Source organism: Lonchura striata, chromosome 1A (assembly GCF_050655825.1).
Source record: "Lonchura striata isolate lonStrDom1 chromosome 1A, ASM5065582v1, whole genome shotgun sequence".
NCBI classification, from domain to species: domain Eukaryota; kingdom Metazoa; phylum Chordata; class Aves; order Passeriformes; family Estrildidae; genus Lonchura; species Lonchura striata.
The window spans coordinates 52,631,942-52,659,189 of NC_140741.1; the positions used below are offsets into that span (position 1 = coordinate 52,631,942).

The 27,248-nt window shown below is 35.5% G+C and overlaps 1 protein-coding gene across 11 annotated transcripts in view; it reads right to left on the minus strand.

Moving 5' to 3' along the window:
* PPFIA2 (PPFI scaffold protein A2) overlaps positions 1–27,248 on the minus strand; it is a 286,279-nt gene that overhangs the window by 182,752 nt on the left and 76,279 nt on the right. For 2 of the 11 annotated variants that reach the window (XM_085570348.1, XM_085570347.1), the window contains exon 1: positions 10,965–11,432. The exons of 6 other annotated variants lie outside the window; for them this stretch is intronic. In XM_085570348.1, the coding sequence (XP_085426474.1) occupies positions 10,965–11,045 (81 nt within the window). In that variant the 5' untranslated portion in view covers positions 11,046–11,432. Of the gene's footprint in view, positions 1–9,631; positions 9,836–10,964; positions 11,433–27,248 lie in introns of those variants that run through there. 3 more of the 11 variants (XM_085570350.1, XM_021528051.3, XM_021528050.3) reach the window with 3 other exon arrangements.

Here is a 27,248-nt window from a genome sequence, read left to right on the forward strand (position 1 = left end):
TCTGACATAATAAAGTACAACCCGTTACCTTGTCAACCAGACCATGGCACTAAGTGCCACATTCAGTCTTTCCTTAAACACCTCCAGAGATGGTGACTCCACCAACTCCCTGGGCAGCCCATTCCAATGCCCAGTGACCCTTTCTGTGAGGAATTTCTTCTTGATGTCCAACCTAAATCCCCACTGGTGCAGCTTGGGTCTGTGTGCTCTTGTCCTGTCCCTGGTTGCCTGGGAGAAGAGACCGACCCTCACCTGGCTACAGCCTCTGTTCATGGAAATGTAGAGAGTGATTGGGTCTTCCCTGAGCCTTTTCTCCAGGTTAAATATTCTCAGCTCCTTCAGCCACTACTCACTGGACTGGTGTTCCACACCCTTCACCAGCCTTGTTGCCCTTCTCTGGACATGCTCCAGCATCTCAACATCCTTCCTAAACTGAGGAGTCCAGCACTGGACACGGCACTCAAGGTGCAGCCTCACCAGTGCTGAGTACCAGGGAACAGTCACTGCCCTGGTCCTGGTGGTCACGCTATTCCTGATAGAGGCCAGGATGCCACTGGCCACCTGGGCACACTGCTGGCTCATGTTCAGCTGCTGTGAATCAGTACCCTTTATATATAATATAATATAATAATATATGTATATATAAAATACAGGTCCTTTTCTGCCTGGCTGATGTCCAGCCACCCTATCCCCAGCCTGTAGTGCTGCGTGGGATTGTTGTGGCCAAAGTACAGAACATGGTACTTGTTCTTGCTGAACCTGGAATCATTGGATTCCTTCCATGGATCCAGCCTGTCCAGGGCCTTCTGCAGAGCCTTCCTACCCTCCAGCAGATCAACACACACACCCAGCTCGGTGTTGTCTGTGAATTTCCTAATGGTAGACTCAATCCCCTCATCCCAGTCATCAGTAAAGATATTAAACAGGACAACAGGACTGTGCCCAAAGCTGATCAGGGGGGATGCCACCAGGGAGCATCCACCATCTGGATGCAGCACCATTCATCACTACTCATTGGGCACAGCCATCCAGCCAGTTCTTAACCCAGTAAAGGGTGCACTTGTCCAAGCCATGGGCTGCCAGCTTTTCCAGGAGTATGCTGTGGGAGACAGTGTCAGAAGCTTTGCTGAAGTCCAGGTAGAAAACATCCTCTCATCCAGGCAGACAACAGCCTTCCTCTCATCCACTAAGTGGGCTACTTCATCATAAAAGGAGACCAGGTTTGTCAGGCAGGACCTGACCCTACTAAATCTATTCTGGCTGGGTCTGATCCCCTGGATGTCCCCTTGAGTGTGATCACACTCGAGATGATACATCCAAAGTGAGTCAAACTGGAACTCGTGTTCCCCACCACATGAAACAGCATTCAATTACTAACCTTAAATAATTTTCTTTGTCTACTACTAACATGGCAAAGAAAAGCAGTTTCCATAACAATGCAAAAGAAATCTTTTCCTTTGCTTCATCAAAACCATACATTAATAGTTTTTTATTTGCTCAGAAATGTGAGATGTTTTCTCCACATAATATTTATTTTTATAATAGAGTCCTAAGAAAATAAAGCACACTGCAAGTAACTTGCATAGAAGAGATTCCTCTAAAGTGATTATATGACATTAGAGAGTCAACATAGTCTTTATTAATATAGCTGTACTGACATCAACATTGTTGATGGACTTATGTTCCTGGACTCCTTCTAAGAAACAGGCTCTCCTAGAACCTGATTTGGGATGGACAAATCCTGGTCATTATTCTAAAATGTTTACCAGGTCCTGCCATTAGAGAAATCAAGCCTACATCAGTGTTTGGTTTTCTATCAGGCAATCTGAAGCAAAATCCCTATTGTCTCAACTCACTGTAGTTTGCATTGTGATTTCAGAGTGCCTGGTACCTCCTGGATGAAACAAAAATGAAAGATGACCTGTAAGATGATATAAGAGTGAATCCATCCATTTGTGGAGGTACAGCCTAAAGACATTATGACCTGTTCCAAACAACTTCCCTGTGGATGACGCAGACACACGATCCTCCTCTTTTGTTCTACAGATTAACTTTTACCCTGCTGCATTACATACTAATGGAGACATAAATACAAGAATCCAGATCAGCCTTGGTAAGGCACAGAGCACCTGCACATCCCTACAGATAAATGCACCCTCAATGCATTTTCAGAGCTACTGACATCTCCTCACCACCCTTCACAAAGCTTTGCTCAGTGCCAACACTGTTGAGGCTGATGGTGTAGACAAAGTCATTCCTCACACTGTGCCACTGATGCATGCAGAATACTTAGTCAAAAATATAAATAAAAATTAATTTATACTTTGTTAGACCCATCAGTAGGAGTAACACATTTCACAGGAATAAGCACTCTTAGTCATGCAGAACTGTAAAATTCCTCCTAGTGTAAAAATAACACAGAACACTTAAGTTTCCATGAATCATTAATTTTAATTCTTCCAGTGAAAATAGTGAATCCATATTTTTCTCATTAATTTACATCTTTGAGTGAATCACAGTTCAACTGAATTATGCCAGCTGTCACTTTAAAAAAATCCTAGCCTCATAGTTCTCCATAAATGTTCTGCTAAGCATAACTGCCAATTGAATATTGAACTAGACAAGAATGAGGCAAAATAATTTTTTTTTCCTAAAATCAGTACTAAAAAATTTAGGATTAAAAATAATGTGATGTATACTAACACTATTGCATTGAAACTGAAAATAAAAGCTATAAATAAAGGTAAAATTATTTACTTTAATGCTTCTATCAAAGTAATTTCCCACGAAAAGACATATCTATAGGCATAGCTCCTCATAAATTCATCAGAAAAAATTTTATTCACATCTCAAATTATTTAAACCCTTAAAATAACTTAAGCACTTTGTTGCTTGCCTTAAATCATAGGATAATTCAACATACCAAGTATTTTGCATTTTCTGCCTTCACCTGCTTTTTTTCCCTGCTATAAGACAGATGTAAGTAAAAGAAAAAAATTTTCAAGTAGATCACCCACCTTTCAACATCATCAGCTGATATTGTTGATAGTGAGTATCAGGCAGGCAACAGATCCTCTTGCATTACAAATTTATAAACAAGGTATAAAAAGACCTTGAGGACAAAGTGCTTTATATAAAATAAAATTAATATTGTTCTAGGATGGTAGTGTCCACTTCTTGATCCAATGTGTAGCAAATCAAGAAGGTGGTGGCAGTATGATCTAGATCTGAGATGACAACTACTGGGAATATATTTGAAATGTGCAACAAAATCAGCAACTACTGACACTCTCTTCTCAGACAGAGATGGGAAAGTTTCATCAGTGCTGCATAAGAAGCTTGGTAATATTCATCAAGGGAAAAAAACCTTGTCATTTCCAACAGATTATCATCACAATTAATCGAGGATGTTGAGAACATTCCTCCACAGAGAAACAGTCTGTACTCTCTCAGAACAGACTATGCCTATACTGTTCTGGTTTTCCCTATAAAGAAAGCATATTATCTGAAACTCTACATAGCTTGTATTCAGTTGGACCAACCAATATCAAACCAACACACATTAATGTGTATCCTTAATAGTCTGGAAAGCACCAGTACATTTCTTTATTTTCCATGCAAATTATGGTAAAATAATCCAACACTGCAAGCTCTTCTGAAATTGAGGCAGAAAGATGGTTTCTAGCTATGATTCAGAAACTGTACCATGATCCTATTTCTGGAATAGGAGGAAAGCACTCCTATTGCTATTCCTCCTACTGGCCCCCTGCTTTTATTGGTCACATCTACTTAGCTGAAAAAGAAATAGCAGCTCTGGCTTAGCTCCACTGCTTCTGGAAGAAAAATAAAAGGTACTTTATGACTTTATCTCATTACATTGTGAAGTAGAAGTGGCCATACTCTAACAGGAATTCCACAGAGGAAAGTTGCATTGACTGCTCTGCTTGGTTACTGTTTAGTTTCAACAAATAAAATAATGGTATTATGTAGAAAAAATGTTTTTTATTACAAGCAAAAGCAAAAGTGACATGAATATTTACTTAAGGCAAAGACTTTAAGCTCTTTCTATTTTGTTGTATTGATGTATTTAAAGATCCTGTAGTCTTCACTTACTCTAATTATTGTATCTTTTGAGTAAGCAACATACTTTGCAAAGTCTCTACAACTGAAAAATACTAGACAGTTTCTGTGCTCAATTACTTTTTAAATTGATTTGGGTTTTTTGAAAGCATGTGTGTTTGTATGTGCATATAGTTAGTTTTGACTTGTGGCTTTTGCAAGAAGGATTCATTTTCCTGATTTCTACCACTGAATTCATACTAATTAGGTTTCTCTTAGAACCATAATGATTCTAAGTTTTTCCTTGTGTTTATTCCTGGAGGAGGATGCGGATGATATCTACAGATCAAAACAACCAGTTAATATTCAGTAAAGTCACCCTTCCCAGTTCACTGCATGCAGAGCAGATTTATAAAAACTATCAGACCATTTTATTGACTGGCTGGAAAAACAAATTATGGAAAATATAGGGCCATGCAGCACTAATGATTTTTAAGCAGGAGGAGGGTAAATAATGGGGCAGCCCCTCAGCTGGGGCAGCTCTCAGCCCAGTTCCAGCTAAAACTCAGAAACCAACCAGAAAACAAGTACCTTTTCAGAGATGGATGTGGCACAAGTGTGGATTGTAGTTAAAACACTCTTTATGAGCTCTGATTTCCACAAATTACAGTTGTCTGGCACAACAGAATTAAGCAAAAAGAAAAAACTCAATTCTTGTGAAAACAAAATAATTTCTCCAGATACCCAAGGCACATTAAATACTTCAGAGTAACAGAGTTTTAATGCCTTCTAGCTGAACACTTTGACAATGCTCTCATTTTCCTGTCAGACTGAATAATTCTGTTCCACTTTTAGAGTTCAAGTGCCACATTCTCACCAACTTAGTAAAATGATTAAACTTATTAATAGTCAGTATAGCTGAACTGATTAACAAATGTTCACATTCTCCATTCTAGAAAAAATTCTACCAGATTAAAATTATTTTAAGTTTATTAGGCATAGCATGCTTGAATGTATAAATTTTTCAAATATTTCTCCTTCAAAATTTTACAGCTGTGTACAGAGAATTATATTAATATTTTTGATTACTGTCAGAATAACACTGCATTAGCAGGTCTGTATTTGAGCAGAAAAGCTCTAAGTTTGTTCTCACCAAACAGCCAATAAAAATACATATCACAGAAGAATAAAAGGAAAGAATAGGAAATAACACTAACCTTGAATGTGAGGCCATTTGTAATTTATTTCTGAATAAAAGAGCCTGTAAGCATATTTCTCATACTCCTTCTCTGAAATCCCTAAATTCTAAAATTATATAAAACCCACTTATACAGCTATAGATATTCCCAAGATATTTGCAATGCAAATCACTTTATTATTGTCTCCTGCCTTTGACACTGCCCATATTTTTTAAAGACTACACAGTAAAGCACTGGTCCAGCATTACTATTTTCTACCACTGTTAACATGTCAGAATTCTTTAAAAACTACTTCACTGTCAGCCTTTCTGCCAGCTTTATTTTTATTCACTAACACAGGTTTCAAAGCTTCTGAAGGCCACAGCAACCTACATGATGTGCACCATGTTTGCCACACCAATCCAGTTACTCTGGATCCTGTTATAGCTGGCCTTTTAGTGATGCTCACCATCATTACTGGTACAAGTCACCAAATGGCTTGAACTTGCAGCTTTCACAAAGATCATGTCCCTAGAACTTCTGCATGATGTTTCTGAAGAAAATGTACTGTGTCAGTGCCATAAATAAGAACAGAAAAATCTGTATTTAGGCAAAACTAAGGGAGAAATCTCACGCCTGGTAGAGGGTTGCTGGAAGGAGCTGCCCACATTCTCAGCCAGCTGAAACTCAAGGTAAGATCAGATTCCACAGCTCTCCCATGGACAAGGTGACACATGTCTGAAAGTATACACAATTTTTTGCCTGTCCTCTGCATGCGGCATACATCTCCAAGTCTACATAGAGTAGGAACAGTCACCCAATTTTATAAGAATTTTCTTGTGGTATGAGTGGTGAGATATAAGGTAATAATAACCCATCTACATCATCTGGAAATTTTTTTTTCCATACTACTGGGTTATTTCTGCAAAGAAACTTAAAAGCTGCTTTCTTTGATCCTAAATTGTATTGCACTGAAATATGTGAAGCAATAAAATAATTAAAAAATTATGGCCTACTAAACAAGTATAGCATGGCATACCTACTAACTGTATGCTAGTAAGTATAATTACAAATTCTAAGATATTTTCTCTTATAGAAGTGGCTTTTTGTTTCATTTACTATTTTCATATAAGATACATGAAAGAAAATAGAATTACTGAAACAGACAACATAAAACAGAAGTTCTGGATAGGTATACAAATAATTTAAGTTACTAATATAGATATTGACAGGATAACTAATGATATCCAGAATTTCTTATAGAATCTGGGGAGGTTCTCCATAGAGCTCAAAGCACATTGTGTACCAAAAAGTAACATTTTTACTTGCATTCTGTTAAATCTCTGTCTCAGTAACTTTTAGTTGCTAAGAAGTAACAGCCAGAAGAAATTGGTATAATGGTGATAGATATGTTTTATGTATAGAAATGTTTCCCAGTTACCCAATTTCACACTTTTGATCAGCAATGCACTTTTACAGGAGTTCATAGTATATTTACAATTTTATGTCACATGAATATTTTAGGATTTCTCGGCAGGTTTTGTAAGAAGGTAGTTTTATTTCTTTATGGACCTTTTGATCGTCAGATAACTTTAAAAAATTGCTTTAATCTCCCCAGTTTTCAGAAAAGACCAGCCCTCAATTTGCTACTTCTTAGCAGAAAGGACTACACTCTAGTTGTCCTACGAGTGCATCTATAAAACACACATCTCATCTGACTATAAGATGAGCTAGTATTGCTTCCAAGTCTTTAAAGGTTTTTGGTTAACATTTATGGAAACTGTTATGACAAAGTGTTGATTTCAAAGCTAAAGATCCAGCTGGAACACAACACCATGCACTGCAGCAATGTGAGGATGCTTTTCCCCTCTCAACTGCACATGCCTAGTTCCTAAGTAGGAGCCTAGTGGCAGCTCCTTTTACTTTCCATTTAGATCTGGGCTTAGCTCTGGGCTTTAGATGTGTGCTTAGCTTAATAACTAGAGATACTGTTCATAAATACTGAAAGAGAGAAATAGTATTTTTGAATTTGAATTCTGTTGAAATAAACATCATGAACAATGTGAAGATACTTTGTTCAGAAGTTCTATATGTTAGCATTCACATGTGTTACTGTATACAACCAATTTAAGAAACCAAAAAAAAAAATAAAATTATTGGGTATGACAAAGACCAACATAAAGTTAAGGTACTTTCAAATACCAAATACTAAAGCAAATCAGTATTTAACAACTTTCAAAGTTGCTAACCAAAAAATTTTGGTACCAAAGCAGTATTAAACAACTTTCAGAAGCAAAATCTGAACTTTTAAAATTAAGTTTCTGCTTTTATGCTTTCATAAAAAAGGGAAAAACCCTCAACTCAAGGCCCAAGTAAAAACAGACTGAATAAAAATATTTTTTCAGTGAATTAATATTCCAAATTTCACAACCAATAATTAAGTTAAAACTATCTCCTTTCTAATCCAAACCTTACCACCTGTATCATTATTAGACACAAATAACCATTAAATATAGCAAAATACATAACCAAGCACAGAGTAAGGCAATGCTACTACTTTAATTTTGCTGTTTGCAATGTTCATGGAAGATGTTTACTGTGGGACTCCTGGGAAATTAATTTATCCACCTCAAGAAGCAGAAATACTATCTTTTTATCAAGCTTGAATGCAAAAATAAAGAAAATCACTGCTTTCTTTTATACATTTGCAGAAGTCTGTGAAGGTTGGCGCACAACAATTGAAATGAAAAACAAAGATACTGAAATACAAAGCACTAAATTTTGGTATTGCACTGATTATTGTAAAGTTAAATGTTCATAACAGCATTATAAGTCCTTCCGTTCAGAAGGAATAAAATACATTACTACTGTATATAAGCCCCGCTTATATAGATTTTTTTTTAATTTAATTGCTTTAATAAAGTGCAGTCTAAGGACCAAAGCTGAAGTTCTTTGTATTATAGCAGGTGGTTCAGGAAATACATTGAACCAAATAATGTTTTGAACATTTGCAGAGTTTCAGGACAAATTTCCTGAGCAGAACCATGGTACTAAGAATATCATAGCTTCTAGATAGTCACAGATACTGGTAATATAATTGGTAATTACGGACAGATACTGGTGCATCAAGAATATTCAGGTAGTCTTTCAAACACTAACTCTGATTATTTCTAGCCCAAGTGCTTGCCTAGATGCATCCCTGTATGGGCCAGTCTGATTCCTTGGCCACTAGAATTCAACTTGATCTTATTTCCTGAGAACGCCAGCGAAATGCTGATAATAAAGTTACAACTTGCACACATGCTTTTTGCTTATTTCAGTACCATTTTCATTGCTGAAAGAATTAATATTTTGTGTTATTGAATCAATTCACAATTAACTGTTTAATCATTACATCAATATAAAATGAAATCAGTAACTTAATCACACATTGCCCTCCATCAATCTGTGTTCAGGCCCTCATCCCACAATTTTTGTATTTTTTCAGTTTGAACATGCTTTTGCTAAGATTATTTTCACATATTTAGGTTAAATACCTGTGTACATATTTCAAATTAAGAACCATTAACCAGTCCCAAAACTTTAAAAGCTCCTTAAAGAAAACAGAATCTCTGTCTCAAAGAAGAAATTCAGTGTAACATATAGAAACAATAAAATAGGTAGGAAAGCAAAAGGTGAAAGTAATCCAAAACAGATCAAAATAAGCAACAAGAATCATATAAAGTCCTTCTCAGCAATTATTACATTTATAAGCAAAGACTGAAGTAATTCAAGAGGGAAAGAGCAGGTAGTGCAAACATGGTGGTCTAAAGCTACGAGACAAGGAACAATGAAGCCATGGCAAGAAATGGAAAGTTACTTCACATCACTTTATATTGCACATATATAAATAAATAAATGGGTAAAAGACTTTAAAAGGATGTCACGGGATAGTACAGACTCTCTTTGGTTGTTGGGTTTTTATTTTGGTTTTTTTTTCTTTTTTACTTTTCAGGGATTCTTTTAGCACTGACAACACCAAGCTGTTCTAGAACACAAACACATACTGTCCAGAATTAACAGCTTTACATTACAAGGTCATTTAACTCTACATTGTTCATTAAAGTATCCAGGATGCAACAGGAAATTTAGTTCTACTTTCCTTTTATTTAGTGACCTCATAGCTCAAAAATTTGCCAAACAAATAATTTTGAAAAGAGAATTTTTTTGCATGTGGGATAATGTCTACAGTAATCACAGAGATTGCTAGTAGCAATAATACATATTGTCAAAAATATATATACTTTAGCACTTACTTTCATAAAGCACCACAAAATGAGATATTCAGTTTGGTATCACAACCAAGCATCCTAAATTTTGTGACTTTTTCAACTCAACATACTCAGAAAGAATACCTGATGTCAGGAACTGTGTTTAAGAGCATAGCTACAGGAGGCTGTACAGAATATTTAGATGTCAATGTGTGAAAAAAGTAGTCATGCTGTAGAGGAACAGGCCTGGGGCACTCATGTCTCTGAATCATTGCCAGGATCAGCAGATCGTCACTGCTAGGAGGAGGCCATTCTTTCTGCACAGCCCTCAACTATCATTTGACACCACTGTAAGAAGGGCAAGACAGTACAATTAAAAACAATGGATTTAAAAGGATACAATAATGAAATGCATTTATTGGACCTAAAAAATGCTCTACCTAGATTTTGTAATAGAAATTTGCTATTCATTATATAATCAACTTTTACGACCATCTCTGCTTCAGATTGCTTGTTCTGGTTGTACACACAGGGTTTACATATTAAAGAATCCCTCTACAACAGCATAAGTAATGAAAAAGACAAACCTGCTGGGCAATCAGGAAAAGAAAGGCTGTTTAAATCCTAACTCTATCAGAGGCTGAGCTGAAAAAGCTGTTGCCACTTTAAGTTAATGGAGTGTTTGATTTGCCCTGCAGGGCCAAAATGCTCTAAGGACCATCTGGGGCAGGGGTGTGTGTGAGGGTTTTTTTATTCTTGTTTAATCTTAGCATAGAATTACATAGTTTCTCAGAGCCAAGGTACTGAAAATTATTTATAATGAACTGCTATTGGAAGATGCAGTGTAATTAGATTGGTTTGCAATTAAGATACAGAGCATATAATACATTATTTACCTTTAGCTAAGCACACAACCTTATTTACCTGGATGAGGCAAAACTTGGCTTAAAACTGAGAACCTTAATAATACTACCAATAGATTCTGCTGTTTTATCAATTGCACATGTATTACTATTCACAGGAATCAAATTAGGCATCAGCTAGCATGAAATTACATTCAGGATTAATATTAAACTATCCAGACAGGTACAACATACAAAGTTTTAAAAATATATTTTGAATGACATGATTTTGGAATTTCTGGTAATTTCAAGAGAGTGCTTATCTGAACTAAATAGAAAGACAGTATGGGTCCATGCAAGGAAAAATAAATCTAATTAATTGCTAGATGATATTATTGTAGAAAAAACAAACAATAGCAACATCATAATGAATGTAATTTTCTATTAGTATAGGAGCAATTACATGCTGATTTTTTTAAGTCAGTAAACTTACTGTGATGGTATTGCTTTCTTATATTTTTTTCTCCTGCCTATACAAAACTAATGAATACATAAGCCTCTTAACATATTAGCTACTCTTAATCAAAGTTTACCTATTGTTTTAAATCCTTTCAGTTTTATTAAAGTTCACTTACCTGAAAAGTATAAAACCGGGTCCCATTAGGAGGATGCACTTTAGGAGAGGCAGAGACAGTGTTCATATCCGAGAATATCATTTCTGGTCACACACAATACAATCCACAGAGAGCTACAGATGCAGAGCAGAGTGCTAAGCTCGGAGACAAATCCTTTTATACATTTAGGGAGGCAACTGGACAAAATTCCGTCTGCCCCATCCGTTCAGACGTACAGTGACAGCGCTTTGAATTCCTCACTCCTCCATCTGTGAGCTAAACTGTAAGGCCATTGCTCCCTGACCTCTAGCTCAGCTAGCCCGTTGTAATATGCACAATGAATAAAAATCAGAAATGCCAAAGAAAAGAGAGCCAGAACCTACAGTACATGGAGCTCGTGCAGAATCTGGCAACGCTTTGGACCTGCCCATCTGTTCCCAGTGATAATCACCTCCCTCCACCACAGCCTTGCAAAGTGATTATGCTAAGCATCCCAGTTAACCAATAAAACACAGTTTCAAGCAAGCATGCACAGTGAAAAACAGAGGACCTCTTCTGACTAACCTGAAGCATGCCTCGTGTTCAGTTTATAGCTGTATTTGAAAACCATGATAATTTTATCATTTCAGTTGCTGACAGCTATGTTGACACATACATCTTGCTTTAAATAACAAAAAGGTGGCTTTTTTGTTTTTTAATGTCTTGTCTAGAAAAAAAAAAATTGTGTATTGCACTCCAAATTAGTATTTTTCACATTTCTTAATTTTTGGTGCTACTACTGGGGAGAAATACATATTTGTCAGATTGTTTACAGAGCTATAGTCAGTTTAAATATAATATACATTAGAAGCTTCTCTTTTCTCTCTTTTTTTTCTAATTATTTTTTTTTCATTTTCAGTCTGAATCTCTCTTGAAGTAAGATTTACTTAACATTGCTAAGTATAAGATTGGAATTTTATTCTGAGCCTTACTGTGCATAACAAAGCAGCAAAGCTATAGACCTACAGCTTAATTCATTAGCTATACACAAGATGTTTTAAAGAAGTTATTTTTTAAAGCTGATAATACTAGTGAACACCTGCATTGAACATTCAAAAATCATTCATCACATCTTTTCTTCAAGCATAAATTATTTGAAAGACATGAAGATGATAAAGTAATTTTCAAAGAACTTGGCACCTCTCAGCAACAAAAAATAAGTGTTCAACTTACAAAAATTGGAAAGTAGGGTTACAGAAAAGAGTAAAATTGTAAAGTGGTTGCAAAACTAACTTTGCATGTTCTGTCAAGCACTTTGTATTTTATTCACAAGGTTTAAAAGAGACAGAAAAAACACTTAATAAATGGTACTTTCAAAAGGAACTTGTCAAAATTCTAAAAGCCTTGTGAGTTGCTAGACTGCCTATTTTTTTTATTCTGTTTTATCTGAATGCTTTTAGCAATAGGAGATAATGCAACTTCTAAAGTAAAATTACTATGAAAGGAGTTGGAAAAGATGCAGAGATGTCTGTCTGTTTAAATGTGTCAGAGTAGTGCATACTGCAATAATATTTTGTAAGCCAAAAAGAAAAAATCTTCTCAGATCCTATTCATACCTAACAATTTCTTATAATTACCATGTTATGGCTTCTATAAATTTACAGAATCAAGGCAAAACTACTGTCTGGAACATTTTCTTAAGACCTAGATTTCAGATTACAGTGTATTCTCCCCTCTTTGGTTTCTCTTTCAGAAGATCTAGATGCTTGTATTAGCAAAGAGGCCCCTCAGCTGGTCAAATGAAAGATACCAGTTTGTTTATAATCTGAGTGGAGAATCTTTTTATTATGAGCTAATACTTTCTTCTTTATAACATACCTACCCAACATGTGCTATTTCTCCACAGTGAAATGAATAAAGTTTATTTCATGGGCATTTCAAATGGTTTGCCCTGGAAGAAGAAAGAAGTTTACATCAGAGGTTCCTCACTAAATGCATAATTTGAAGAATTCATGTGCAAAATCCCATGCACACTCCTCCAACAGACAAGTGCTTTCACTACTCAGTAACTGTACCTATTAACTTGAATTTCTCTTGCTTCAGCTTTCATAATTTTTAATCCTTGTTTCTACCAGTGATATAGAAAATTCAGTTGATTTTCCCATACTGGCATGTGCTAAATCATAAGAGAGTTAATTCACAGTTAAACCCGATTACTCCAGTCACAGTTACAGCAATGCCTTTCATGATGATAACACTACTGCTGTCTTTAGACTTGCTCGTTCCCTATTTGTTCCTCTAGGACTGTACATCTTTTAGCTGTAGCCTTCCATTGGGAGCTCTTACCAGGATCACTGTACACCATGTCTTGGCTGCCTGTTACTTAAAAATGCTTTTCAAAATACTATTCCTGGTCTTTTATCTGTTGTTTTGGCTTTCCTGCCTAGGTGAAGAAATTTGCAGTTAAAAAACCTGCCACCAACACCACCACAAAGAAAAAAGCAACATCTCCTCATGCCTGCATTTCAGTTTCAATAAACATATTTCCTTATCTAATCAGTATAAATCTGGAGAGAAGGCATAACAGTTGTTCTAACTCTCCACTAAATTGTTCTAACTCTTCGACCTTGTGAAGAAAGGTAAGAACTATGAATTTTCTTCTATCTAACTGCAATATGGGCAACATCATATTCTTGTAGCGTCCTCATGGAATCAGAATGTCATTTTGGTGTATCTCTCAAAATAGATTGAAATAGATTGCTGTTTGTTTACAGCAGGTTTTTTTTTTCTGAAAAATATGAAACTAGCCTTCTATCAGGAAGCAGTTAGAGCACCAGTAAATTCAGTAAAGCATGACCTGATGTATGGAAGAATGAGTGTTCACAATTACAGAAAGAGACACATTTCAGAAAAGCCAGCAGCCTCAAAGCTGGGATTCAGCAATCTCCTCAGAACAAGAAGCTGGAACCAGGTCTCGCATGTCTAATTAAATGCAACAATGACTAAGGAGGGTATCAAGCAATATGAACTGAAAGAGAGCAGAAAATGGAACTGAAGGAAACTTAACAGACCCAACAGGACAGAGAAACACACCTAAAGACCATGACTACAGCTTAGTGACAGAAGTACTTACAAAGGATGCAATCCCCATTCAAATATTTGCTCCTGTGAATCTTTCAACTCATTATTTAATTATTCCATACATAAACTGAGACTTGTAGTCGAGGAAAAAAATCTCCTACATGAAAATAAAAAGTTCTACATGTTTAAAAGTATGAGAAATGGCAATACCTCTGAGATGGCTTTAGTTCCAGTTACTTTTGAATGTATGAATTACCAAGCACTGAATATGTATCATATGAATTATTTTGAACTTTAGTATCTAACTTTAGTTAGATACTACTCTCCAAAATTTTCAGTATGATTATTTAATTTTTAAGTGGGTTTTTTTATGTGTAGTCTAAGATTTTTGATAGTAGGTATAAAATGCATGACATGTTAGATTTTATATATATATATATATATATATATATATATATATAAACCCAGGAAGTTACACATCAAAAAGGAAGGCATATATATGTATATATCAGATGATAATGTAAAGAACTTTGAAAATTCAGGGACACTTAATACAAACCCTTCTATTTTTGACTGCAGAGACAAGATGCACTTTTTTAAATTGATGAATACACTTAGCTTTTTAATGAGCTAGTGCTTGTGATATATAGTTTCTCTTCAGACTATGTAGTGCTATATAAAGCAGATGTTTTGAGTTAAGATTTAAATCACCAGCTCTTATTGAATTAGGTGAGTAATTATCCAAAACCAAGGACTTTATATCACATATTATTCTCATTTCTGTCTCAATCAGGGAAAACCATGTTAAAGAAACATGCCTTCCTCCAGGAGCAGTGTGAGTGTGTGATTTTCAGAACATTAGAGAGCTTTCACATTAAACCACTAGACCTTATCACTTCTACTTCAGACTCAGAGAAATCCTACTAATCTTCCAATATTGACAACATTGTACTTGAATTGATGTTTCTTTAATAACTGCTGTTTTAGTCATCAAAATAGAGGGAGTATCATATGATATGTTACTCATCTGGCTTAAAATATCCTGATTTTGCTTTAAACTGAAAAATTTTAATGTTTACAGAGTTCTGTTTTCCAGCTATTAATGGCTGGAAATTATGTTAAACCTTTACCACAGTTCAGAGAAAAAGATATTCAATTGCATATCAAATTTTAATGACTATCTTCATGAAGTCACACACAAAGTCAAATTGTTTTTATATCCAAATTTATTTACAGTTCCTTTCAGCTTATCTAATGAAGTTCTATGCCAAAAATATTTATTTATTTCCCCCATCAACAAAGCAATACAAATCCAAAATCTAATTAATATACTTTAAAGAATGTATAAAACTCACACACATGAAGTTTCAGCAACTAACCATTTCCAGCTGGTATAGCTCCCAGAAAGCAAAGTGGGAGAATTAAAGGCAATGAAACATAGAAGGAAATTCTTGCTCCCTTTCAGGCTTCTAGTACTAACAGAAAAGCCTTATAGAATTTAAAACTGGTTGAAAAAGATCAGCTTATCTTATTGATAAGTAAAGCCTGTTTTTCATCTTGTCTCTGTAATTAAGAATAAATTATCAACATTTCCATCACTGGTCTTTGTTATTTCTGAATAGGCAAATACCAACTTTTTACCGGGAAGTGTCTCACAAGAACAAGTGCTGGTACTAAGGCAATATGAACTTATGAGCTCTATTTTAACTCTGAACATAAAGATTTGTATTACCCTTGACAAGTACACTGCAGGACAAACATATCTTCCATTAGAAGCAAAAGTTACATGTCAGAAATACTAAAAGATAAAATGTGTCCCAGGAGATTTATTTTGTATGATGGCTTCCCTTTCAATCATGCGAACAATGACAAACTTTCACAGGAACTGCAAATACAAATACAATTAATTCTTAAAGTAATCTTGCTTTGTTGCATATACTGAAATATTCTACCATATATTGCATTTACTTTGGAAAAAGCAGTCAACATCAATGAATCAATTTCAAACTCTTATTACCATTTTTCCTTTAAATGGCAAACTTGAGAATTCATTTAATGAACAGTAAATCTCTCAATGCTATAAAAGGTCAACAAAATTAAATTTGCTCATTCAGTATCTAAGCAAGTTTATAATTTCAGAATAGATTTTGTATAACCTATCTCAAGTATGCAGTCCATAATCAAAAAATATGGAAGGCAACCATAATGACACTAAGTTCAAAAGATACCATTTGATTGCTTTTGCAGGAGCCAAGTTTCCTTTTATTTTGTATTCTGGACAACCAACTCTTGACCATAGCTAGGACTTCTCTGCAGCATTGCCCTACATCACAGGAGTAAGAATTAATTCTTCCACTCTGAAGACTTAACAGTTAAATAGTTCTATATCTCACTCCCTTTCCACATGGTTCAACAAAGCCAGGATGGGATATTCCAAGCACTGTTCCATTTTCTTGAAACAATTCAAGTTCCAGCACTGGATCTGTGCTTCCTCTGTATAACTCAACTATCAGTAAATCAAGATTGTACCCAGAGACTTATTAAGTAACTGAAATGAACCTGATATATACACTGGTTTTATCTATTTTTAAGTTATGTGTTGATGACAGTTACTGACTGAGTGAATCTAAAAAGGAAATTGAATGAAAACTTAATGCTTGTATATAGAGAACTATATGGATTTGAAGCATAATGTGAGAGTTGAAGGAGGAGAGGGTGGCAGGGTTGCAAGAAAGTACAGGGAACCAAACTACAAAAACTTGAGAGTTTTATCTCTGCAAGTTAATTCAGACCTGATTTGAAAAGATATTTACTTTTCTCCACAACTCTTGGGTTTCAACTGCCAAAAGCACAGATAATAAGCTATGTGTGCTATATATAATGGTCCTCTGCCATTCACTTTTGATGCCAGGACTACATTTCTGTTTTTTGATATTACTACAGATTTCATGAGAAAGTCTAGATGGTCTATGGAATCAAAGACAATTTTTTATGTAGAATCAAGGAAGTGACTGCCATTATGAACATTTTTAATATTTCAGTCAAATCTAACATTAACTCTTGATGAATGAAGACCAAAACCTCCAAAGTAATGTGATCCCAGACAGTAGAAAAGATATAATGTAAACAGTCAGCTTGTTATTTCACTTTGTGTCATATCACTTAGGTATCAGTTTTGCTTTAAGTTGATTATATTGCAACATTATATACAGTGGCATCATGGCACTTGGCAAAATACGAGTAGTTTCTTATCAGCAAACATAGAATCTCAATCATGTACATTACTGCAAAGGATCACGGTACATTAAGGATGAGTGAAATTAAGAACATAAGATGATAATCATTGACTATGTATCATCATCAGCAGAGTGGCTTTTTCTTTTTAAGTGAACATCTTACATTATGTATATCATCCGGAGGATAAAAAGGATAGGATGAAAGCCTATGAGGCAAAAACAGAAGATACAAGTTTGAGATAATGTGTTCAGGCACTACAACTTACTATGAATATCCATTCTCTCTATCCTCCCTTCAGAAAATACTTTTTCTTCCTCACAGAATTATTTTATTCATTTTCTTTCTAATAATTTATTTTATACTGCAATTTTTCTGCAATATTTACATAAAGATGTGTCCTGTTCTGGAAGTACAAAAAGTGTTCAGAGAGTAAACTACTAATGAAAATGAGTAACAGAATTTTATCTAGGAGATAAAGGCTGTCAGGAAAACTTGTGCCAAGGCAATTGTCTTTGTTATTTATTTCTATTTCTACTCCATCTGGAAAGTATCTTTTGTAATAATGAGTGATGCAAGTTGCTAAACTGGTCCTTTGAGTAAGAACTTAGAGAAATTAATCAAAAGCTAAAATTCATGACTGATTAGTCCCATACGTTGCATGGGAAATGGAAATACTCTCTTGAGTAAGGATTGTGGACATCAGTAGGCCTTTGCAAAAGGAGGCCTGTTTGTTTACTTTATCAATTAAAATTTCATAATTTTTCTATACTGTCAGTGAATATATTTCTGAATGAAATTAACACAAACTTGTAAAGTAAGACTAACTAGAATAAACCCATAAAACTATGAAATCATGCCTTCTTTCACATAGTGAAAAAATTGAAATATTACTGATGATTCAATGAAATTCCCTTAAGTAGATTTACCCTGGTTTCTTTTCTGTCCTGAAGGTAATAAGAGCAACAGTCCTGAATGTGATCACAACCCTTGGAATTGGAATCTGCTGAAGGACTGTTGATACTGACAGTTGTACCCCCAAAAGCAGTAACTAATTGAATTAGTTTAATCAATGACATCTTTAATCTTATTTTCAAGGATGCTCAGTCTCTGAATAGCTTCTCTTAAGTCACATCAGCCCTGTCAATGCCATTTTGAGCATTTAGGTCTCACTGTTGAGGCAAAGCACTTGGAGTGACTGAGTAAGTTTAAAAATATCAGACCCATTGCTCCAACTTTATTTACAAAATGTAGTCTCCTAAAGACAATTTAAAATTCCATTTTATAGCTAGATACATGCAATAAAACCTTTTCTTGCCTTTCTTCTTTTTCTTTAAGTATGTGGCACAAATCAGTAATAACATACTAGCTTGAGAAGACCTCAAGACTTTGCTATGATGCACATTTCTTCATTGTCATAAATATGGCCTTGTAAGTGGTCATCGTAGAAAGCAGAAAAAGTCTCTTCTAAAAATGTATCCTATTTGTGCTTGTCCTTAACCACTTGATGCCATTTTCCCTCCTAAAAGTACAGTGGAAGTGTGTGTGTACTGATACTGTCTAAAATCATCTTTCCAGCAGAGAAAAGATATGGGACTATAAAACAAAACAAGTCAATACCATCTTGAGGGCAAATGGCTGTTCCAGATCTTGAATCAGCACACTTCCATTTCCCCTTAAAACCTATTATAAAAATATAGAATGATCCAGCAACTGCATAGCTATATTAAGTAGAGAGAAAATTGCATTCTTCTGTGAAAAAATCATTATAATACAAATACAGCTGAAAGATACTTTCCCAGTGCTAGAAAATGTGAATACAATTGAACTAAATATTTTTGGGGTTTTATTTTTTATTTAGTTTATAATTCAGACTTGGGCAATTATAGAATATGCTATGCTGATTAATGCTGTTTTAGTGTTGATTTTCAGTTACTCTATTTATCTTCCTGAAAATTCTAAAAGAAAAGTCAATAGACAACAGTATAAAACCATTTTTCCAATCTTCAGGCTGAGTGGTTTCAAAACTTTCTAAATCCCAAAAAAAGGACTTTCCAAATCTTAATCTTCACAATCATTACCTTTTTGCTTTATTAAACATGCTTTGGAAAGAAAAAAGTAGGATAGGATATTAAGTATTTCTAGAACATAGGAAAAGTAAAAGTATAATCTTTTTCCTTTCTGCATTCAGTCAGGATGACTTCAAAATTTATCATGCAAGTGACTAAGCAGCATTATTCACGATTCATCTTGCCATGTATCTAAAAAGTGCCATAAACTTATCAGCAGTGGAATGCATAAGTTCTTAACATTGTTATGACTTAACCTGTATCTCAAGGTAGAAAACTGAGATGAAAATGAATTGGTAATCCACAGGCGTTTGTGCCAATACTAAATGAAGATAGAACTGTTACTATTAAGGATCACAGTCTAAAAACCTACCCTTGGACAGGAAAAATAGCTACTTGACAAAACATAAAAATGTAGTGAAACCTAAATTAAACACTATGATACTAACAGGGTACTGCTCTCATCTAACAAGATCTTGTCCCTTCTATATGGGAGAAGATGACTATTGCCTGGTGTTCTGCACTCACAGTTGATTTTAAAAATGCTTAAAGCTTAGTGGTATGACTATAAAGTCTCTAGATCAAAAGAAGAAAATTATTCATAGACAGAGAATCTCAGGTGGAATGAGAGTAGATGGAGAGCTGGGAATTATGTGGCTGCTATTGAACAAGGACACATTGAAATCTCCTAGCCAAGGGAAGGTAGATTTTGCGTTTCTTTCTTTCATGGAAGCAATGGCAGAAATGAACCTTGCCATCTTCTGCTAGACTTTATTTGCAGTGGAAGAGACCGTGTCTCTTGTGTGTTACCACAGGCTCCCTTTACAGTCAATAAAGACAGGCACTTTCAAGGGGCACTGTTTCTGACCTATTTTAGATGTCTATTTTAGTTCGGGATGAATCACACTACAGAGGTGGGAGGCAATAAAGACAGAAATGCCTACGCTCTATGTATCTGAAGTTAGGTGCAATGAATCCTACCCTGGGAGCCTGAAATGAATGTTAAACAAGTTATCAAAACATGACAAGAAGATATTATAATAAATGACAAAACCCCCACCACTGATTAAGTACACCCAAGGGAAAATTACTATCAGAAATAATTTTTCTCTAACTACGTGAAGCAAAACCAAAACCACACAAACCTCAAAAATGGCTTTCCCTACTTTCCTGAAACCAATTATGTGAAAAGCAACATCTGCAGCAACAAATTCAGTCACACCCAGATTAAGTCTGCTGCTATAATCACATGGAAGATTAACATCCCAGACTAAAATACAAACGACTGTGGATCACAGCAAAATTAACTGCAAAAAGTGTGACACAAACAAGTTAAATCACATCTACAACATTAAATAATAAAGCAACCTCAGGCCAGGCAGTCCCTAATTCCTAGTACTATATCTATGGTTATTTCACATTCACTGAAGCATGAACAGGTTTCTTATAAACATTAAACAGTCATTATAGACATTTATTACAATTCACAGCTCATAATTTTTTTTTAGAACTTCACAGAGTTTCACATATAATATTTAATGCAATTTCATGCAACAGCTTTAAATTTTGATTAGTGTCAAGTAGTGGCAATGTTAATTAGTATGTTCTTAAAGTGGCACAGAAAATCTTAAAAAAAATGCAGAGCATGTTATATTGAACTTAAAATGTATACATATAGGCATCTGTAGTAAATGGAATAGTAAAACCATATTTTTCATGTGTAGAAAACTCTCATAACATTAGTGCACTAAGAATTTTATTTTGAAGAAAAAAAAAGGTACCAAAAGAGCCAACTGGTTTAACCTGCATTGTCTATATAAAGATTTAGTCCTTTTCTGAATCTGATGTAGGACATAGTCTCAGCAATATCTTATGAGAAAGATGGCTATAGGAAAAATTATACATCTTTCATCTTCACCCACTGTCCTCTCTTCTCTAAAGAAAATAAATAGATACATTTTTTAGTGTAGCTCCTCCACAGAAGTTACATTTTAAATAAATACATCCTGGTTTCTTTCATCTTTAATTTCTCTTCACTTAAAAATTCCTTCTTAGCCCTGATTATTTTCACTGTCTTGTCTACATCTCTAGATAGTAGCTTACCATGATGAAATATATCTTGTTCTTTCTCTGCACAGCCAGATGGAAATCAAAAGGAAACATTTTATCTTACTCCTACTCCCATCCATTTACCAAGACTCCTAAACTTCTAGCATGGGAAGCGGCGCTGAAATTGCAGTTAAGTGTGGTTTCCTAAGATTGAACAACCTTGCACCTCAGAATAAACAGGTGGCATATAAAGCAAATTGGACCAGCACAAATACAGTTCTGCCTCCAAGTTTTCAGACACTGACCCAGAAAGATATTTTATTAATTTCAATATTTGCACAGTCTGTTTAAGTGAAAATATTAAGATGACCATGGACGTGGTTTGACAGACAAGCAAGATAGAACAGTTGGGAAAATAAATTGCAGATGAGTCAACAATTAAAATAAAACTTGTGATTTTATTTTTTAAAAATTTCTGATGACTCACTCACAATTATCGCCCCATAAGCTTCTATGATATACATTCCGCCTTGTAATATCTGAACAGATGAACTTTGGTTTATGTGCAAATTAATATTTTATTGCTTCTTGTATCCTTGAACTGTTCACATATTAAAATAACCAGTGAACTCTTAATTTGCTTTACAAGAACCTTCAAAACTTCTTCCTAATTTATGAAATTTTATTTTTGCAATTAATGCATATGAAAGGTAATATAGTAAAAGGTTATTAGAACAAAATGAGCAAAAGGCTATTAGAAAAAAAAAGTTCACTTTGCAAAACTGAGTGCTATACTTCAATTTAAAATGACACGTTTGATCATGAGGGCTAAAAATTAGCTTTTATGTTACCAGCAACTTTAAACACACAGAGATCTCTTTCCTGGATACTCTTTCAAATTACTCTTTTTTCAGATCAGTTGTTCATTGCTTTAGTTTAGACAAAGATCATCCTCCAAAGCAATCCTATCCAAATATTACTGTGTTTCACTGTTACTGCCCATTTCTAGAGTTGCAATTAATGGAGCAAGAAAGAGGCAAGCTTAATGTGTCAAAGCTGAAACAGGAGAGGTAACAGAGTTGGCATGGAGGCTGTGACATCATTAGAGGGAAATGGAAAGCTATATTTATAGGACTAAACTAAATGTGCTTGGGAAAGTTCCCAATTGTTGTAGCCAACTGGCACAGTAGAGTACACAAATATGTTAGTCAACACTGAAGTGTCCAAAGAGCCTGCATGCAAACTGCTTATTGGGAATGGCCCCTGAAACAGTTCTATTCCCACACCATAATTAGTAACTGCCTGGAAAAAGTATAAATTAGTGTGAATGAAAAGTGTGCCAGAGTCTGGGCCAACAGATTACTACAGATGATTGTGTCTGACCATCCAGGAACATTTCCCAGTACTATCTGATTTACTTGCATATAAACATGTTAAGCCTTTCCAGAAGGTTAAAAGTTATGGAACACAGTAAAAGATTTTATGCATTTTCCATTTACTGTTGAAAATCATTTGATGTTTAGGGAAATTAAAGATAGGATATGAATGATCAATACCAACCATTTCTAAAACTTCAGTCAAGATAAATCAGACTGGATGCAGTGTCATAGTTGCATTTTTGGCTGAAGAATGCAACATTGTATTTGGTAAGAGGATGCAGATCGGTACCATGGATAATAGTTACTTTTTACTTCACTCAGTTATCTCTAGCTTTTAACATTGAAAGCCACTGCCTTTTGTCCTTCCACTGTTTGCCTGGGAGAAGGGACCGACCCCACCTGGCTACAACCACCTCTTGGGTAATTGGAGAGAGGGATAAGGTCATTCCTGAGTCAGGCAAAACCATCCCAGCTCCCTCAGTCACTTCTTTTAAGGCTTGTGCTCCAGACTCTTCACCAGCTCTGTTGTCAGTCATTCTCTCAACATGCTCATCCCCTCAATGTCATTCATTAGTGAGGAGCCCAAAACTGAACACAGAATTCGTGGTGCAGCCATGAATACAGTGTTGTACAGTGTTGGGTACAGGAGGATGCACTTCCCTAGTCTTGCTGGCCACACTTTTGCTGATCCAGGCCAGGATGCCATTTGCCTTCTTGGCCACCTGGGCACACCTTGGCTCACATTCAGTTGCTGACAATCAGCACCCCCAGCTACTTTATCCCTGGGCCACTTCCCAGCCACTCTGCTCGAGCCTGCAGCACTGTCTGGGGTTGTTGAGACTCAGGAGCAGGTCCCAGCATTTGGCGTTTTTGAAACTCATGCAACTGGCTTTGACCTGACACAGCCTGTCCATGTTTTCCTTTTATTCCTAAGCATTAAAACTGTGTGGTGTGGCTGTGCTTCTTATCTTACAGAAATAGAAAGAGGTAGTTGCACAGCACTTTTGGGTTGGCTTGTTTTCTTGATTTGTCAGATCACCTCATTGGGAAAATTTTCTAGATTAATCTATTACGAGCCTTATTTCACATTTCCTAAAATGTACCATAATGAACTTCTCTGGATGATAACACTCTCTGTGACCTGCAACCTTTTCTCCTGAAAGAGATTTTAAATTATTGGCATTTTGATATTGCTCTTTAAACAAGAAAGTAATCAATTTCTTAGGATTTGGTCTTAAAAATAACTTAATGTTGCTAACACCCATACAGAAAAATCTGAAAAAAATTATTTTCTCCATATTGCAATGGCATCCCAGTGATTCAGTCTCTTCTGTGTAACTTGAGATGAGGTTGTTTCTTCCTTTTTATTACGTACCAGTAATTCAGACTGATATTGGCAAATTGTGGCTAAAACTACTAATTTTGCACCCAGTGTGATATTATATGACCAAAGAAATTTTGTCATTCTTAATGGGAATTCCTGACAACTGCAAACCTTTGATGGTCTCAAGTGTTAAGAATGGAGACCATGTGTCAAGACCAGCTCTTCTGTAAGATTTACATGTATGACTTGATCAAAACACGCAAGTAGTCTACAGCAGAGGCAGTATGGCATGCTCCAGAGAAGCATCCACCTGCTACAGACAGAATGCAGGATTTTTCTCATTCTGCTCCCTTGCCACACTCCAGTATCTTAACAGATGTAATCAGTGGCACAGCAGAGTTCAAAAGACAACCACCTTCAGGAAGTGTTCCCGATGTAATTACCAAAATACAGATAATATTCAATCTTGCAAACAGAAGTACTGCATCAAACTGTAACTTGAAAACACTGAGGTTTTATAAACTTGATATTTTTTTTTCAGTCTGCTTGTTTCACAAATTATTTCACCCTTCGGCAATATGCAGCTACAAGCAGCCGACTCTGGATAAGCAATTTTTAATTAAAACCTGTTTCTCTCCCTTTTAGTTTCAGTTAATAATTGCCAGGAGGTGTTGCTAACCGTAGGCCCTTTTCAATAAATTCTGAGTATACTCATATCCTATCACCTTCTACAGAAAAGATGGGTGCTCAGCATGTGTGGTAAATGGGAGGACATAGATATTTCTCCGGCAGCTGAGCTGTGCTAAGTGAAAAGTCTCCACTGCTAAGTCTTTATTTTTTAATTAGTTCTTCATTAAAAGAAATTACTTCCAGTAGCAAATAAAAAAAAAAAGGCAAAACTGCCCTAGAAATTTAGAAGTCCAGAATGGAAATTAGTCTGTCAGTAATAAGAGTAAATAATTTTTGACAGAATATTAATGATTTAACAATTTCCAGTGTTTCCTAGATCAAGTCTTAAAGCTGTAATATTTATGCTTTCATGACAATTTACTTGATGATTGGTTGAGAATTTATTGCCTAATCTTGGGCTAGGATCATGTGGCTAAATTCAGAGCACTGAATGTTTTTGCTCATTCATTCCTTTATAAAAAGCATGATCAATTAAAATGTTTGTTAAATGCTGCAGTCAACACTACACCAGACCTTTTCTATTGTAACAGTTAACATAAATGTTTCTGTTCTATGGATTTGGTAGGCTATACAATGAACATGTTTCGGTTTAGGCATTGATAAACACAGGGTTTATTTTGTTTACTGGCTTGTTTCTCTTTATATTGGCTTCTTCAGGAATTTGGTGTGCTAGTTTTATAGAACAATTAAGAAAATGTTGCTTTCATTAAAGTCTAGTTGGCTCAGATCTTTCAATGTTTTGTTGTGAAGATGGCAGAACACAGGAGTTGTGTCTAAGACTACTCAGACCTGTTCCTATCCACAAAAGAGTCAAAAATTGTACAGTTCTGTGCAGCTCTTTCTACTCTACTGACTGTGATGCATCAGCCCTGGAAACACATACAGAGAGAAGAAAAATCTTTTACTTTTTTCCTCCAGCTAATACAGAAAACACCACTGACCTATACCCTGAAACAAACACACATACTATGGACACTGCAACTTTGAAATGCATCCCCTAATAACATACCATAAGCAACTAGGCTATTTCAAACAAATGTTATACTATATGAGTAGGTTTCAAAGCTGGTGGAACAGTGCTTCTGCTGGCACAGAATATTTACTGCAGAGATAATGCAAAGATGACATAAGGGAAAAAATGGCTTAAATTGGAAGATAAAGAACTCTCCTCTGAAACTAGGCTACTTAAATAAAAGGATGAGGTAACAATAGTGAACTGTTTACCTGACTGTCATCAATAAAAGACTTAATCTACCATCCAAGTCAAGACTTAACCCTCTTGAAGTGCATTTTCCCCGTAATTCAACATACAAGCATCTTAATGTACATGTAAACGTTCAAAAGAATTGTCTAGCCCAATGAATACTAAGAAGCTTTATATTTTCCTATTTCAGCTAACAAAAAGCTGGAGCTAGTCTTTTTCTATGCTATCTAATCAGCAGAGGGAGGGTTCTGTGAGCAGCATGTAAGCACAACAGCACTGTGTGAAATGAAAAAGGTTCACGGCAAAACTCAGAATGCTTTTTGATTTCCTACTGCTGAAAGATTACATAACTGGAAGAGACTTAAAAATATTTAAATATTACTTTGTCGCCTGTGTCTTGCACTGAGTTCCTGTCGATTAAGACATTTTAAAAATCAGCCTTCTAGGATGATTATGAAGCACTAAGAAAACAAACTTTCATCTTCAGAAAGATGAGGACGTTTCTTCAGGAAGAAAGACAGGAAAACAAAAAAAGCCAAAAACAAGTAAATAAGAAGATACTTCAAAGGAATTCACCTTATGTGAAAGACGTAGCATTCTCACTGACTTGTGGTTGCTTCTAAAACAAAACCAATTATCCCCACATGACTTGCAATCACAAATACAAAGAGGAAAAATACGGGTATCAAACTATTCATGCCAAAATAATTTGTGAATCATCCTACCAAAGGTCACATCAGAGTTGCATACTGGCTTTTAAATAGAGGCTTTAGAAAAATGCTTAGGAAAGCCACTGATATACTTACAAAGAAGAAAACAACACAACCCATATGGGTTCATCTTAAAATACTTATCAACTTATGTCAGAATTCCACACTAATCTCTGCCCAAGTATCATGGTTCCCCACATACAGTAATCAGGCATAGCATGCTCTGTATCTGAGCTTAGAAAGAGGCCCCTCAGTCACTAAGTAGGCTTTCCCTTAAGCACACGCATATCCTGTTTAAAACATAAGGGCCCACTTCCTAATCTCTGCCAAGCAGTGAGTGCACACCTACCGACACTCAGCAACCCACAGGAACCTGATGGTTTCCCAGAGGTACAGTGATCCAACAAGCACTCAGGCACTACATCTTCAGAGACAGTCAAGTTGACACAGATGCTTTAGAGGCCTATTTTCATTTTAATGGACATGGAAGGGAAGACTCATGTGTACAGCTCATTTTATGCCTAGCAAGAGTCCTTCGTTAAACGACAAGAGAAAACCAGGCAGCCTCCCAGCGAGACAGGACAGC